Below are 17,681 nucleotides of genomic sequence, written 5' to 3'. Positions count from 1 at the left end.
CGTTATTATCGTTATTATAATTTTACGTCGACGATTCGATTAAATGCGTGTGCCCGTCACAAACACATCACAAATCACAATATTATGTAGGTAGTCGAGGTGCCTATATGATAATATCATGTTATATTACACCCGTCGTACTCGAGGACACTGAGACAGGTATAGGTACGTCGCGTTATGCTTGTGGGTATATGTAGGATGGAAGTGCGTGAACAAATAAGCGATACGGTTTATTGAATAAATTTTATTTTTGTGATTTGTCCGACTAGAATTTATGGGTGATGTATACGAAGTGCTCGAATTAGTGGAAAGGGGGGGACAGGGGACAAGCTCTTCTTCCATTTATTATTATTTTTAATAATATTTGGAGATGAGCACCCTGCATATTAACCATTTGCATTAGATCGGAAAGGACCCCTCCCCGGGTGTACGTTATTTTTTACGTAACATTTAACTTACTTCTTTTATTATTAATGTAACTAATACCGTATATTATTGGTCATATGAAGTCATGAAGTCGTTACTGGCATGCTCGTATATTGTAATAATTATTTGTTTTATGCTCGATGGTTTTCAAGTGTGGGGGGAAGGGCTGTGCAAATCTAGAATATAGTTATAGGTTGAGTTCAATAATATCAAGTCACGCTAATTTTGTTCAAGTATGAGAGTCCCCCATTCTTTTATTTTTCCGATTCGAGCACTGCAACGTATATATACGACACCCATGAGACGACGGAAACATAATATAATCCCTATTCGCACGACAGCTGAAATCCCAAACGTATATGCAACACGCGCTTGTGCCTTACATACATTTATATGTGTTGTCACATAAGGATGAAAATGTCTCAGGATTATGAATTATAATAATAAGGACAAACCTATTACAGTTACAAGTTATAAAATACCTACTATATGCTATTATGTACATAATATATGTATTTATAAAAAAAACATCAGCGGATAAATCATCAAGTTGAAAACAATTAGCTTTTTATACCGGTTCATCAGATCGTATTCATCCTAAATGACTAAATGATAATAGTTTATAGGTACTGCATTGTCTGCATTATATAATATATGATAATTAATATAATATAATGTAAGCCACTTAGCCACTATCACTATTCACTACCTAGTACCCATAACACAATATACATACAATGTATGGTATGCTGTTGTCTGTTGTTATACATACTCGATAGCCGATAAGGTATAATATATTATATTTTGTCGGTGATCGCAGATCAATAAATACATTCACTCAATGAATCCGTGACAATATATAGGTACTATAGCTACTATCTACAGTTTATAGGGAATAATGCAACGAGAATATGTGCATCGCATGTATATTATTATATGGATAATTTACTATACAATATATTATACATATCTACTTATATAATATTGTATTATCCCTACTAAAACTTGATGATCTATTCATATTATTGTATGTAACTATATATTATATGATAGTAAGCCCATAGGTTTATACTATATTGGTATTCAATAATAGGTTACAATACAAATTTTAAATTGCTTGAAATAAGTGATAACATAATAATAAATTTATAATTAAATATATGCATTACACTGTGTTCCGCATATGAGGAAAACCGATTCAAAATGAGTAAGAGTAAAGTTCGAAAGTTGTAAGCTATAATTGATTTTTCTTGTCTATTCGTCCAATTTACAGCTAGATCAAATATATTGTTTATTATATAGTTATTAGTTATTACCTAATATATTTATACACGAGATCTTATTTTGTTTTGTTATTTAAATTTGTTTGTTTTTTTTATTTTTTTACTTTTACGATTTGCATAAATTGTACATTTTGTAAACATTTTTTTTAATAATTTTTAACTAACCGACGTATAACAGTCATATTGCCTGATTATAAGTACTTATAATAAATTGATTTAATATAATAAAATGAGAGTGCCAAGCAGTGTATTTATTAAAAATAATTATATCCTCATATTTTTTCAGGAATTGATTTTTTAATGTTTTATTGAGTCAAGACGTGAAATCTATTAATAACGCCAATGGACAGAAAACAGAGCTATGCGTGTTGTCAAAAATTGAGTATTGTATGAATATTTAATTTATCTTTTTGATAATATGGATAGTTAACTTTTTTTGCTTAGTTAAATGTCTTATAAGCACAGTGGTTTTATACCTTCCAATATTTCTTTATCAATTATCCTGTAATACTGTACCCACCTATAACAATATTATATAGTGTATAATACATGCATTACTACATGATATGTAATATGAGTTTCTGAGTACCCACACTCACTACTCAATTGGGTTTTAATATTTTAATGTTCATTATTGCATAGAATATAAAACGAATAATAAATAATAACATATAGCATATTCCAGCTATTTCCTAAATTATAATTAGTGAGTCAGTATGGGTGTATCGATACACTCGACAAAGAGTCTCCTATTTCACGTTTAAAAAATGATCAGGACAGACAAAAGTATAAACATTCAAAATATATTCTAGTTCTGGATTCCAAAAACATTAAATCTTAAATAAATATTATCGATTTTTTAACTTCTTTCTTAAAATCCACTTATTTAATTTTCAGGTAATTCTTTTTACTTATCATTATAGAAATGTGCTAAAAAAAATTCTGTGAGTTACGACTATTTTCACTGGAAAAATAATTAAAAACTTAAAAGTTACAATTCAATATAGTTGCAGTTCGTTATATTATACATTTTTATTTAAATAAAACAATAATATTGAACAAATTTAAAAAAACATTAATATTATGTATACCTATACGGCTGTACAGTTTGCAGTGTAGGTGTATTAGATATTTTATTTAATTGTTTCTTTTTGGGTGTAGTATATGTAGGTACTATTTGTAATTACAATTTATTGTAATCATACGGTGTGCAGGTGTGCTCAATTAAACGTATAAGAAACTGATTATGAGACAATGAGAAACTCATTATAAGTTCCCCACCTAAAATGGATCACTCTGTATAAATAAAAAAATAATGATTGTAATAGACATCATCGTGTATTATGAATTTATAAATTATTATATTATATTGATTCTTGGACAAAAATACCGACTGTTTTCGAGATATAATGAACATAAGATTCTTCCATTTATAATAAATGTTTTTTTTTATAGTTTATAGTTTTTTAAATTTCAAGACATTTTTGGGTATAGCGAGATTCGCCTACATGCAGAACCGGTTTCTATGCATTCAATGATTTATCATTGCTCTTTTGTTTAAAATAATATGACAAGACATTACAGGGCACAAATTTGCAATGAGGTAAGCAACACGATACGTAAAATAGTTGTTATTACTAGCATATCTATGCCACCTAGTCTGTTATTTACCGTTATTAATATTAAAGTTAAATCTTATAGAAGCTATTATCGGGCATTTTCTTCGAGTGATCATATTTTAAGCCCATCGCACATGCATGGTAATTATATCGCATATACCTACAACCTATTGGCTATTAGAAATAAATTGAGTCAAACAATTTTATCTCACGTGCTTAAAAGAGTATAATATATTAGACTGTATTTTTTTCGTTTTTGCTTAATTTGTTTTGGTTTTTACCGATTATTTTGACCCTCGTAGCACCAACAGCTATATCAGATATTTATTTAAAGAAGGCTGAAAACCACTCTCTAAGTTGAAGATTGAAAATTTTTTTATACTACAAAAAGTGTCTCTAGAGTCTAGACATACATAAAACGCACAATCATTATATAGATCCTCTCATCATCGGTCCGCTTATAGACAAATCAGTTGTTGGAAAACTTGTTTGTCAAACTTCAATTTTCAAGAAATCAAAATTTATTTTTTGCTCTGACATGAATTTTATTCGAACACTTTTCGAAAATTTTCAGACGTAAATATATAGTATGTGTCGTGTGTATCTCGTAATTGACTAGGCCGCAGTATTACAGTAATCTATGTATTAAATGTTATGTATACTCTGCAGTAGATTCTCAATGCCATTATTAAATAATAAATATCTATTGTGACTACTGTTTTTTTCTAGTGCCGAGTTTGTTCATTAAACTCTCTCATATATTTATAATGTAATTGGAATTTATTTATTCCGTAATAAACATTATTATTAAAGACATTATGATTTATGAGACTTCTGAAAAAGGGTGGTGCAAAAAGCCAAAAACTTCAGATTTGTCTACCGAATATTCATCGTTGCTTGAAGGTATCTATATCCAATACATAATGTTGGGTAAGTTACTTTTAAAAGGTAGGTAACTATCATTAGTTGAGTGAAAAATAAAGAATTCATTGTGAAATTACTTTTTTATTTCCTGTACTTATGAACAGCATCACAGCTATACCTACTTATAAATTATTACAAGACTACCACAAAAAATATATACAATCATTTGTTTTTTTTGGATTCTTTATTATGATGTTAAATTTAAATACTAACTGGTGATGTCATTAGAGCGTAATCCTAAAGAGTAGTAAATTAATTTAAACAATAACCACACTCTTTAGTCTTTTCAGACTACTACTCTTTTTTACTATGCATCAATCCTGCAGTGGTTTACGTATATATACTTAGTACACGTGTATAGTAATACAATAACAATACAAAGAATTGTGCCCATCCGACCTTCTCTCATAAAAAAGTACAGCTATGAAACCATAATTTAATATTATTATTTAATAATAAATTTAGTTGGTAAGTTTTTATAAAAAAATATTTATTGATTTAAGTTCAAGTTGTATTTTTACCCTTTCGAGGGTCTTGAATTCGGGTATAACATAATATGGAGTTATTTCAGGAAAAAGACACTCAAAGGGATATAAATAAGCCCTTTTTGGAGTATACAAAAGTATGCAGTGGGTACCCATATTATATGAGCTGCAAAGTACCCACATGCTCACATGTCACCACACTCGCAGGTTTAAAAAAAGGTTAATATAGGTAGGTATATCCACTCTGTTGTACATAGTCTTAGGCGTGGAGTACCTCGTCATTGAGTAAGATACCAACATAATATATATGTGTTAAATTTGAATTCAATGATGAATTATTGCATACGATAAATGATTATGAACGTATATATAGACGGTCTGTCAGCTTAAATTACTAAGTTGATATTATGATATATCTATATCGCTATAAAGTATATATTTTAATACGGAAGGTTGAATTATTTTTTTCGGTGACATCTGAACACAGCATTTCAAAATTTTATTGTGTGTATAAAATAAAGGTAATAACTAATGATATATTATATTACGTTAAACTTATTAAGTGCCCACATGAATAATATTTTTAAATTACAACCAAACACAAATAGTTACTAGAATCGATATTCCTCGTAAATATCTAAACTCTTCCTAATGTGGTGTTAAAATATCGATAAAAAAAATTGTCATGATAAATATTTTAGATTTTTTAGTTAAAGTATAAATTGCGTATGATGATTTATAACTTTATGAGTAATCTCGTATAACATTTTCAAGTTTTTTGACCGATCGAAATTTGTTTTATTGATATTTAAATATATTATGAATATAAAAAATATCAAATGTATATATAAATATAAATAAAAAAGTTACATTATTTTGAAAGTTATACTATGTATAACAAATAATAGTAATACCTATATAAACATTTGGTGAAATTTTCAAGTATCTACGGATATTTTTTTTTTAAATTACAACCAAAGAAGAAAATCGTTTTATACTATGTATAAATAATTTACAAATTTTCATCAAAATTCTAACTTTAAATGCTTATAAATAAATATTGAGTCTATTAATATTTTTTAATTTGTATATAGGTGTATATGAGTTATGAGGAACCTTTTGTATTAAATTTCCTGTCTTTTCTTCGTTTTTTTTTTTTCGGTTGTTCCGAGTTATTTAATAAAATATCTACGTGGAATTTACTTTTGACCCCTGAAAGTAACAACTAGATCCATTATGCCGTCAAAAACCACCCCCACAGTCAAAAATTGAATTATTTTTACTGCCCCGAAAGATGATGACACAAACAGAAAAAATAATACACACAATAGTAAAATCAATACATTCTTCCCTCTGCTCTGAATCTAACAGGAGTTTATAGGTCTTCTCTTAACTGCAACTCGCCATTCGTACTTATTGCACCGCAATTGATACACTAACGTTGGCGAAATATTCCAATAATAATATGAACTATGATGTGAATTGTTGGTATAAAAGTGGGTTTGATGGCTTGGGACAGGTAATAATATTAAGACCATTATAGGAATAGGTATGCGTTCCATCCATATAGTTTCATATCGACTTCCGAGTTCCGAGTATCGTATAAGTTGTAAGTACCGCCTAGTGGAGTACTTTCTTCCGGATTTTTCACCATGAAAACTGATTTCACTGCAGCAACGTGCCAACGTCCAAACATCTGATTATTTATATTTTGTCATAAATATTAAATACGCTGTGTTGTATATTTGTCAATTGATTGCCGATGAGTACCCAAAACGAATACCCAATTTTAATACCCTATTTATCAAAACGTTATACGGATAAAAAAATGATAGAAGTTTTTTTTCGAGCCGACATTAGTTATGTTTTTAATCACTGTAAGTTGCAAATCGCAATTACACCGATTCTATCACCAACCGCGTATACCACGTAAGTAAGTACTATTAAGTATTAATTATGATTTATGTTAGTCTAAACCTTATATTCCAAGTATTATTTTATCGATTTATATTGGTATTTGTAGGTATAGTGTTAAACTGTTGACTGTCGAGCTTACTTATAGGTAGGTACTAATAATTGGCAATAATAAACGAGGTTAGTGAAATTGCAAACCACTTCTTACTTATAAGTTATATTAGTTCTTCATAAACACTCGCAATGCAAATCTTGGATTTTCTAAAGGTGTACTTATGTCATATACGTGGTAGATTTAGGTTGGTATATATGGTAAAAATATTGTATTCAATATAATAATAACTGTGTTCCTTAATATTTTAAGTACCTAGGTAGTATAATTTTTAATATAATTTAATATTCTATTGCATAGGTAGTTTTAGTTACAAAAAAAAAAAATTATCATTTAAACATCACCTAACTAAGGTACATTATAATATAAAAGATAAACCATAACGTCCTTTCTTTTTTGATGAAAACATATTACTTGAATATACCTATGATGTAACCTATACTTCTTCGACTGTACCACTATAGTATCTATTTCTCATTCTCGACAGATGTTCAATTATGCTAAAGCATTTACTCGGTTTGGTTGGTACAGTTTCAGAGTTATGTTTTAATATGGAAAAACTTCTTTTAGCTTCACAATATGAGACAGAAAATGTAGTAAAATACTGAAGAAGCCTAAATATCTGTGTATTGATCTTTATTGTAGTTGTACAGAGCATCAAGTATACTATTTTTGTCAAAATATCTATGCCATAATAGAACTTCGGATTTTAAAAACAGTTTGATCCATGCCATTAGAATACAATTAATTTAAATCTCTTAAAGAATTTTAATACAAATTGTGATAAGAAATAAGGAAATATAAATAAAATAAAATATAAATAAATATTTTTGATTATGTTCCGATCATAGGTGGGATGTCATACCCATAAAACTAGTATGCAGTTGTTAGTTAAACAATATTCTACGTATATCTATCATTAGTAGGTATTTTAAAGAGGTGATACCATTGAAGCATTTCCAATTACGATACATATAGGTATTAAGTATAGATACTATAAATTTATACTCAAATTCTAAATCCAGAGTATGTATTAACCAAGTACTAAAGATGGTATTAAACAAATAAACTTTAATAATAATAAAATAGGTATTTTAACAACATATTAACTGTTTTATAGGATATTTAATTATATATTACATTAAAATATTATGTATAAGTTAAAAACAAAATAACAATACACATGTACAATCAACAGATAAGGCTAAAATTGTTTTTACTGCATGAAATATGCTAATCTAAAATACATTCAATCTATATCTAAATACGATAAATCGTCTTCATCTCCCAATGAGAAAATATTTGACAAATTTGAAGATGGTTCATTTTGGATTGTTGGCGATTTTAAAACATTTGATTGTTCTTGACCACTGTTTGAACTAGTTGGCTTTTTGTTGCATCTATATGCGCTCAACTTCAATCTTGCCAACTGCCCTGTATCTAATTTAGAACTAGATGGTGTTTGTGAAGTGTCATTTTTTCGTTTTAAACAAGGACTATTAAAAATTGTTGTTGACGGGCTCGGTGGTGTTATAGGAAAAGTTGATGATTTTATTGAGATATCAGTAATTTTTTTACTAGTACTGTTGACAAAAATATCTCCATCATTAGAGTCTTCATCAATCATAACTTGAGAGTTTTTGGGAGAATTAGGCGAGTTGGCACATATTTTTTTAATTTTAGAAGATGTTGTTGGCTTTATTATTTCTTTTTTGTGCATCTGAGACTTGTAAAAATCTTTTTGTTTTTTTATTTTGATATTTTGTATAGTTTCTGATATTTTATTTGTCAATCTATTATTTGAACTTTTTGAAAGAACATTCAACGTACTAACATCATCTATACTTGTGTCAGTAATGTCAGACAAATGTATTAAAGATGTATTACACCACAGCTCCATTTCCTTTTCAAGAATGTCATCCAAGCCTAACTTTTTCAAAATTGTTTCCTCTATATACAAAAAACATTGTTAAAAATACTATTTAATAATTAAATTCATAACAGTAGTTACTTTCTTTGATATATGTTTCTTTAGGACTTGATGGAAATTTAGTATACAAGGTATTTATGCTATCTGGAGACCCGTTATCATTTGAGCATTCCATCAGTGACACAGCTACTATGGCATCCTGAACGAGCACTTTATTACGAAACATGAGTTTTGCATGTGCCTGGGATAATCTAAAAGAAGAATTATGGAATTTAAATGTACTTCAATCTACAACAGTCATTAAAGTAATAGTACATAAATCTTGACTTAATCATAAATCTTCAATAGAATCTATTTAATTTTGATAATAGTATATACTATGCTATTACTTTTAATAGTAAATGGTTTTAATAATTTTCTAAGAATTGTAGTAACATGTTTGATAAAATAAGAATAACTTCTTTCAAGCAATAGTTTCAAAATGAGTGACTTTAAATTTGTTGGCTTAAAACCACATTTTCTTATAACTATAATACTCTTTCAACTATATTTATATGATACCTCAGAAGGCTCTCCAAAAACCGTACACTAGTTCTAGCAGCATTTCTGTGGGTACTTTGACGTTGCATCCAATAATATTTACTTAGAACTGTGTTAGCATCTTCTGTAGTCTCAGGAGTCATGCTTCGTATAGTGCAAAAATAGTGCTGAAGTTTTTCTAGATTCCATAATGTTGTACTGTTCTTATGAGCTCCAGGTTTTTTTCCGTGAAGCACATATGACGATACAACTCTAAATAAAAAAGTTAATCCATATATCATATCCAATCAATATTGAATTCAAAGAATCAAAATAATATTACTTTTCCCACTCTTCATTTTTCGTGTCTATAAGAATTAAGATTAAATCAAAACGACTTAACAGTGGACTGGCAATTTTAATATTATCTGTTATAGATAAATTCAAATTATATCTACTTTTTGGGTTCATTGCAGCCATAACAGTACAACGAGTGTCTAGTTTGCATACCAAACCAGCCTATGAAAATAATGAAAAAAATTAATCCTTAAAAAAATGAAAGGTGTATCATAATTACAAGAAATAATTTTTATATGATTCAGTATTGTAAGTACTTTCGCAACACTAATCGATTGTTGTTCCATAGCTTCATGAATTGCTGTACGATCATCTTCCCTCAATGACCCAAACTCATCGACACAGCAAATCCCGCCATCAGCCAATACAAGGGCCCCAGCTTCCAAATGCCATTCAGACCCTTCCTGTTTAATAAAAAATTTAAAAATTGTTAACATTAACTCACTATTATTCCAATTTAATTTTTAACCCTGAATGCTGCAACAGTCAGTCCTGCTTTTGATGAACCAACTCCGGTGGTGAATATTGATCTAGGACATACTTTCCATGCAAATTTAAGTAGCTGAGATTTGCCAGTACTCGGATCACCAACTAATAATAGGTGCGTTTCACCGCGTATTCTAATTCCACCCCCTTCCGAAGCGGGCCGTTGCACTCCACCAGCTAAACCTAAAGCCACGGCCAATTTTGCAGTATACAATCCATAAGTCTAAAGTTTGTTTTAAAAATCAAATTAAATAGGAACATAATACATAATTTGAATATAACTGACTTGAGGACTAATTGATGCAATAATAAGATCTCTAGCTGCAAATAAATCGTTTTTATTATCTTCCCAAAATTTTTCAAATTCTTGCACCCATTCATCTGTTATCATGATTGCAGACTGCTGATCATTACAAACAATTAAATGGTTAGCTCTGAAGCATAATTCTATATCAATATAAGAGTTTTCAATAGTTTGATGCCATCTCCGAATAACGGTTCCACTAAAAAAATAACTTAATACAGTATAAATTCAAATAAAAATAGGTATTACTCTCATTTTTACCATATTATAACATCATCACCAGGTTTACACTTATCAACTAAATCGTCTTCTAGCGATACCCACATTGAGCGAGGCATTGCTCCAAGGCCTACTTTACCAATTTGTTCCTAAGATATTAAAATAATGTGTTAATATTTTTAATGCTCAAATATCATAAATGTAGATAAACACTTACTTGAATTTTAATTTCTTGATAATCTTTTATGTATTGATCTTCATCTTTTAATGGCTTTAAATTAGTACCAGGACAGCCTTCTAAGTTAGGGCATCTTAAAGGAACTATCAATTTGTTAAATTGTTCATAATCAATCTTAAAACGAGTATAATAATTCATAATTATAAATTATATCTAACAAGTAAAAGGAAATATAAAAAAATAAAAGTATCTGTTCTAACATTATTATTTTAAGTAACTAATAATTAATTTATGATGTGGTAATTATTAATGGTAAGGCTCTTGTTTTATATATTGAGCCTTTAGAACAACCACTATTAGTCCATATACCATTATTATAAAATATTACAGATTAGAAATATTAAAAATTTAAATTATACCTTTACGTCAAATGGTTCTTTACATTTGGTACAGTAATAAATTCTTTTGTACTCTAATAACTTGGGCAAAACAGTTCGTACAACAGTGCCATTGACACGTAAAAATGAACCAATATCTTCATTGCGAGGAAATATTGTACGATGAAGTTCTGGACACAATGGTAATGCTACATAATAAAAGTCAAAATTATTTACTTATTATCAAAGATATTTAAATATCCATCTAAAAACAATAATAATTGTACAATATACATTTGATCTGTGAAATATAAATAATATATAAATAAACAAGAAAGTAAATTATTTCAAATAAAAATGTATGTTCAATGTTAGAATCAATGTAATATTAAAACAAACCAGTAATTCGAGTGTGTATTTTTTTTTTAACCCTGAGTTTGACTGTGTTATCTTTGTAATTTTTTTTCAAAACTTTTTGAACATTAATCAAATCTTTGTCAAACTGTTCGAGCAAATTAATTGAGTCCTCCAGTATTTCTTCTCCTAATTTGGCATTTTTCTCAAAAAGTGTTAAGAAACTAAAAACCCATATATTCATTAATGAATTCATAGATAAAAATATTTAATGACATACTTAATTGTTAATGAATAATGCTGCTTTTTGTCTTCAGATTTTAGTATATTCAACAGGTCATCTTCATGGTAAGTGTACAGGTAATCTTCGAACATTTTGTTTAACGTGGAAACTTACGTAATTCATACGATTTGTTTGCTGCAAAAAGTTAAATTTCTATTTTGGAAATTAAGCAAAATGTGACTCATAAACCTTGTAAATGGTAAGTAGTAATTAATAAATATTAAAAAATTAATACCACAGATAAATATGATAAATGTGTAAGACACTAAGACGTAAGTACCACGGACTTCGAAATTTAAATTACTTTTTTCTTATCATTTTATTAAAAAACCGGCAAAATGTTAAAGCAACACAATAATATTATCAATTATCATAGGTTAGGTTAGGTTAAGGTTAGATAAAGGTAATCATAATTCATAATATTATTGTTTGTTTGTTATTACATTCTAGCACAATACGATAGATTCTGCCAAAATTCGATTTCTCCAATAATCTATAGTATTTATGTAGGTATAGGTACTATATTTTATTGGATTTATCTTTAGTTGATATATTACCTTGAGTCGTTGTTAATCATTATATTATGCTCATTGTTCAAGATTTTCAAGAAAAAAAATAATACCTACGTATGTATTATCTATATAATATATTATAGCATTGTAATGTGTAGTCAGAATAATTCTGTGGTCACTATTCAGAACTTTTTGTATTGCATAAAGTAATTTTTAATATTATGTAAGTGTACAACATTAAAATTAAATTATGAACAAGCTTATATTTTTATAGCAATTCATGTGGTTTGACTTTTTATGTAAATATATCAAAAAATGCATATAATAATACAATATGTTAATTATTTTCTAACTTGTATAATTATTTTTTTTTTCTAATTAGGTTTAATTTTTAAGTTTGTTTTTAAACAAAAAATTACAGTTATTAATTTTATTTAATTTACAGATAATGAATAACTTAAATTCTGACATCAGCTGTAAGTATGAAGTGCTTGCAGAAATTTCATTTCATGCCGATACCTCAAAGAATCAGTTTGTCAAATTATTATGCAGTCGGCTTTTGGCTCGAAGTTATTTAAAGTACATATAAATTATTAATAAAGTCGTTTATTTAATGTTAAGTAAAGATTAGGTATATATTAGACTATATTGTTTAATACATTTTTAATGCAATGTCAACTGAATAATCAGTTGATTTTAAAATGTATTAATGAATACCCTATTTATATTATCTATTTAAATTGTATGTTTTGCTTTAGTAAACAGGCGGTATCTAATAAAGAAGATGAATGTGCAACTGTTCATGAGCAGTTTAAAAGCTTAAGCACCGATGAATCTCAAGAACATGCTGAATGGTATGCATATTGGGAAAAAAATGGTGAAGACTTTGTAAATGAATCTTGGATAAAATTGTATGGAAGTTGTACATTGGATGATCTTCCAACAGACCCCGAAGAATTATATCAGAATCATAAAGAACAACAGTATCATATGTTGTATTGGAAGTTTATAAATGAGATTAATTCTACTGTTTCAGAAACTGAAAAGTCTACTTCTGAGTATTCGTAAGTTATTATTTAAAATAATTTTTTTTTATCAATAGTAAAAATGTAATTAATTGTATTATGTCCAAGCAGTGATCATGATGAGTGGAGTTCTAGCCATGCCAAAGAACTTGTTGATGATGATCATGTTTCAAATTTTGAGTTTCTATACAAATATAAGTAAGTGAATTAATAAAGTATATCAAAACATTGAATCAATAACTAACTACTACTATAGCATGTATTATGTAGTATGTACGTCATTGTCCACATAAATGTATTATAATTGCCTACTATTTTTAAAGAAAACCACTATTTGTTATTCAACAAGTAATGATAAGTTTTGTTTTAATAAAGCTTATTTTTTTAGACATTTTCAACAAGCAAACAGTCAACTTTCCAAAGCTTATCGCGCAATAAGTATTATTGGATATGCTTATAATGATCAAAATATGTTTGATATGGGATTTGTTCAATATCTTAAAAAAAACATTATTAAATCTACTCGTCGTCTAAATGTATACAGGTATCCAAAGGTGGTGAGTGTTAATTATCTTATTTTAAATTAACTCCTTGATTGATTATTAGTGCGTAGCAGAACTGATATGAACAAAATGTCCAAATAACATTAACTCTAAGAACTCAAATTATTGTGGAGAAAAAGTAATGTGATATTTATAATTATTAATGTTAAGCTTTACACATAGGCGTATAAAATCTATGATTAGAGTGTTAAAACCTAAAGAACTTATTTTTACCCAATTGTTTTCAGTATTTCATTGCTTAAAAATATTATTACTTATAGAGTGTAATGATCTGATATCTCTAAAAATTTTGGTTTGTGTAAAATATATAAGTCATAATTAATCGATTTCCTCCAGTGTACAATTGGTTTATAGTTCACTGTTAATAGTTTAATACATCATATTCTTTATATCAGGTATTTATTTAAATCTTGTACTATGTGTAACAAGTATATAAATTAAACATCTCATGTAATTTTTGAAATTCAATTTTAATACTTAATTAAATATTGATCTGTTTTTATTTTTTCAAGTTATTAATATGAGCCAATATCAGTTGTTAGTTTATCTCTATTGGTTTATTTATTATTATGAACAAAGAATAAAAGCAAATGATGCTTATTTTCATAATCAGATTTAATTCTACATTATTTGTTTTTAATAAAAACTCTTTATTATATTTTTAGTGTGGAGCATCGGCATTTGATGATAACTCGTTATTAAGTAATTCTGAAGATTGTGTGAAGAATAAAGTCAAAAACAAAAAAGCATTAAAAAAAAAAGAATGGAAAGATATAAAAGAAAAAAATACTATTGAAGAAATGAATAGATTGGGCTATAGCTATTTACAAAATGAACCAAAATTGTTAAAATATTGGAAGAAAAGATATTTGTTGTTTTCTGAATTTGATAAAGGGATAAAACTTGATGAAGGTAATTTTATAAGTTTATACTCACAGATTGTAATTAAATGTTAAAACAAATTATTTAAATAGTTAATAATAATTTAACCTCCATACACTGGATATATTTGCAATGTCTTAAAATTGGTTTCAGAGAGTTGGTATTCTGCCACTCCTGAAATAATTAGTATTCATATAGCTGAACGATGTAGTTGCTATTTGCTTGTTGATCCATTTTGCGGAGCAGGCAGTAATATTATTCAATTTGCTAAGACTTGTGAGCTTGGTAAGTCATAAAATGCCATATGTTTCACACATACCACTAACACAATTTAATTTATTTTATATTTCAGTTATAGCTATTGATATTGATCCAAAAAAAATTGAAATAGCTCGTCACAATGCAGAGTTATATGGTGTTGCAGATAGAATTCAATTCATCATTGGCGATTACTTTGCTTTAGCCCCAACTCTTAAAGGTGACGTTGTGTTTTTGTCACCACCTTGGGGTGGTCCTGATCTTATGGACCTTGAAGAGTACAAACTGAGTCACATAATGCCCGAGAAAGGTGGCATAAAGCAAATGATGAGTTTGGCTCGACAAATTACATCAAATATTGCGCTACATTTACCTAAGAATACTAATATTTTTGATGTAAGACAATGTTTTTAGTAATTAGTAGGAACAGATTTATATGTAAATGCATATATGTATCAGATTAAGCTGTTTAAAATTTGATGAGAATTGTCTACGATTTAGATCATTCTTACTAAAATAACACTAATTGTACTTTGTATATTTTGTAATTTTATAGTGCATAGTTTTGTTTCATCTTATGTTTTTACGTTCACTGGTACATAAATTGTGGGTAATAATTTACTTCTGATTAGATTAGATTATATATTATATTGATCTACAATATTTATAACGATAAAATTACGACCAGTTGTTAAAGATAATATTTTAAAGTAAGACAACTTGATCATCCAGTGCAATAAAATAAAATATGAATTACAATTTTTTTTTTCACTTTTTATTTATGTGTAATAAGAATGTATTACTTTGTTTTTTGAAGAATTAAGTGAAGATGACAAAATACTTACTTTTTATATAATTTTAATCACAAATTTTGTAGCATATTACAGTATTTTTAGAAGCATATTTTTAGAATTGTTTATGCATATAAATCTGTTCCCTAGTAATTAGTAATATGTAATAATTAAAAAATATTTACATATTAAACATGAAAGTCATTTAAATTTTTTAGTGTATTCAATCTGCGGAAGATGGTTTTATTGAGGTACAACAGAATATGCTTAATTCAAGGTATAACTCTTTAACAGTTTACTATAGTGAACTGTATGGACTCTGCGATGAAGATACTGGCACATATTATGATGCTTAAAATTTAGAAACAACTGATTTAAATTAATATTTTATATTATGATGTTTAATATTCCACAATTTGGGTTATTTTTAGTGTATGATACTTTCATAAAGCCCTGTCCAGACCAAGAAATATTTGTCAGAAACAAATGTTTTTGACATTATCATCAACAAATGTTTATGTTACCGCTTATGACAGGAAATCAAAAATATTATTGATGACAAAGTCAGAAACACATGTTTCTGATAAATATTTCTCTGGTCTTCACGGAGCTAGAGAGGTTTTATATAAGTAAATGTGTTGAAGTTGTTTGAAAAAAAATCTCGTAAAAAAATATTAACTAATGCATTTGTTACCATTATACTATTGAAGACTATCATTATTTTTAATTATTTTGTATCTATTTAATATTATAATATTATAATGTATACCAAGTTATTCATTTACCCCATAGGACACTTATTATATATAAATATTAATGTTTTTGAAAATATTTTTTCACATAGTTTTAAGTTTTTATTAAAAAATTATATTTTTATCCTTAAAATTTTTCAAGTTTTTTACTTTTTAGAATTACAGCATGCAGTTTTAATTTCATCTTTGAAAGTATTTCTAATTATTTCCATACTTAAAAATATAATTTAGAATGAGTAGTTTATGAGTTATAAGTATTTAGAGTTTAGATAGTGTAGTAATGGACCGACAACAGTGTACCACTCCATGCAGCTCTAAACTTTAAATACTTATAAATTATAACTCATAAACTACTCATACTAAATTCAATTTTTATGTATTGAAATACTTAGAAAAATATTCTGCTTTCAGAGGGGAAATTAAAACTCTGCTGCCTTTCAATCAAGTAAAAAACTTAAAAAAAATTAAGGATAAAAATATTTATTAGTATATGTTAGTCTGTAATTTTTATTTTTGATCAACTAGAAACCTTGTGAAAAATGTTTTTAAAACTTTTCTACTTTTTGAAATAAAGAGTGTTCAACCTATGTTTGAGTAATTTAGATGTCATATGAATATTAAGAGAGATTTCAATTCCACATATCTCTTTTACATACATATTGTATATCTAAAGAGTAAAAGGTAAAATTGTAATTTCTAAAAATTACATAATAATATACACTATTAACAATTTTGTATCATTAATTATTATAAATTTATATTCCTTAACGTTTAAAACACATTGATGAATTTAGCAAGAATAATTTTGTGTAAGCATACATTTGTATTTTATGAAATAGGGTATTAACTATAAGGGTGTAAACTAATTTAGTAAAACAATTGGCAATAAAGAATAAACTGTTATAACATATTATTACCTTAATCGAATAAAAATGAATATAGTCTTTTAATACCTATAAAATAATAATTTTAATAAAAAAAATATTCATATACCTACCTAATTGATTTTACATAATGCCTACAGTATAAAGCAGGGTATCTCAAGCTCTTATAAACGCTGTACCCCTTTTTATCGATACATTTTTTTTTAGTACCCCCTTGTTAGTTACTAAACTAAAATATATATAA

The 17,681-nt window shown here is 27.3% G+C and overlaps 2 protein-coding genes across 4 annotated transcripts; one reads left to right on the top strand and one right to left on the bottom strand.

Moving 5' to 3' along the window:
- Positions 1-7,872: 7,872 nt before the first annotated feature.
- On the bottom strand, positions 7,873-12,104 carry LOC111036489 (DNA helicase MCM9-like). Its single transcript, XM_022318514.1, has 12 exons — positions 11,768-12,104; positions 11,533-11,711; positions 11,176-11,342; positions 10,796-10,930; positions 10,621-10,727; positions 10,342-10,558; positions 10,039-10,278; positions 9,827-9,973; positions 9,556-9,731; positions 9,255-9,485; positions 8,775-8,944; positions 7,873-8,713 (listed from the first exon to the last, which is right to left on the bottom strand). The coding sequence occupies exons 1-12, from the start codon at positions 11,860-11,862 to the stop codon at positions 8,013-8,015; spliced, it is 2,565 nt and encodes an 854-aa protein (XP_022174206.1). The 5' UTR covers positions 11,863-12,104; the 3' UTR covers positions 7,873-8,012.
- An 82-nt stretch (positions 12,105-12,186) lies between these two features.
- Positions 12,187-16,518, top strand: LOC111036483. 3 transcript variants are annotated; one of them, XM_022318510.1, is made up of 9 exons: positions 12,187-12,396; positions 12,728-12,861; positions 13,041-13,346; positions 13,419-13,505; positions 13,696-13,864; positions 14,536-14,782; positions 14,906-15,037; positions 15,105-15,406; positions 16,020-16,518. In XM_022318510.1, the coding sequence occupies exons 2-9, from the start codon at positions 12,731-12,733 to the stop codon at positions 16,155-16,157; spliced, it is 1,512 nt and encodes a 503-aa protein (XP_022174202.1). In that variant the 5' UTR covers positions 12,187-12,396; positions 12,728-12,730; the 3' UTR covers positions 16,158-16,518. The 3 variants fall into 3 exon arrangements, with proteins under 3 accessions (XP_022174202.1, XP_022174203.1, XP_022174204.1); XM_022318511.1 differs by having other exon boundaries at positions 12,187-12,488; XM_022318512.1 differs by lacking the exon at positions 12,187-12,396 and adding an exon at positions 12,433-12,505.
- Positions 16,519-17,681: the final 1,163 nt, after the last annotated feature.

Source organism: Myzus persicae, unplaced genomic scaffold, assembly GCF_001856785.1.
Source record: "Myzus persicae strain clone G006 unplaced genomic scaffold, MPER_G0061.0, whole genome shotgun sequence".
Taxonomy (NCBI): domain Eukaryota; kingdom Metazoa; phylum Arthropoda; class Insecta; order Hemiptera; family Aphididae; genus Myzus; species Myzus persicae.
This window is presented reverse-complemented; position numbering and strand designations above follow the sequence as displayed.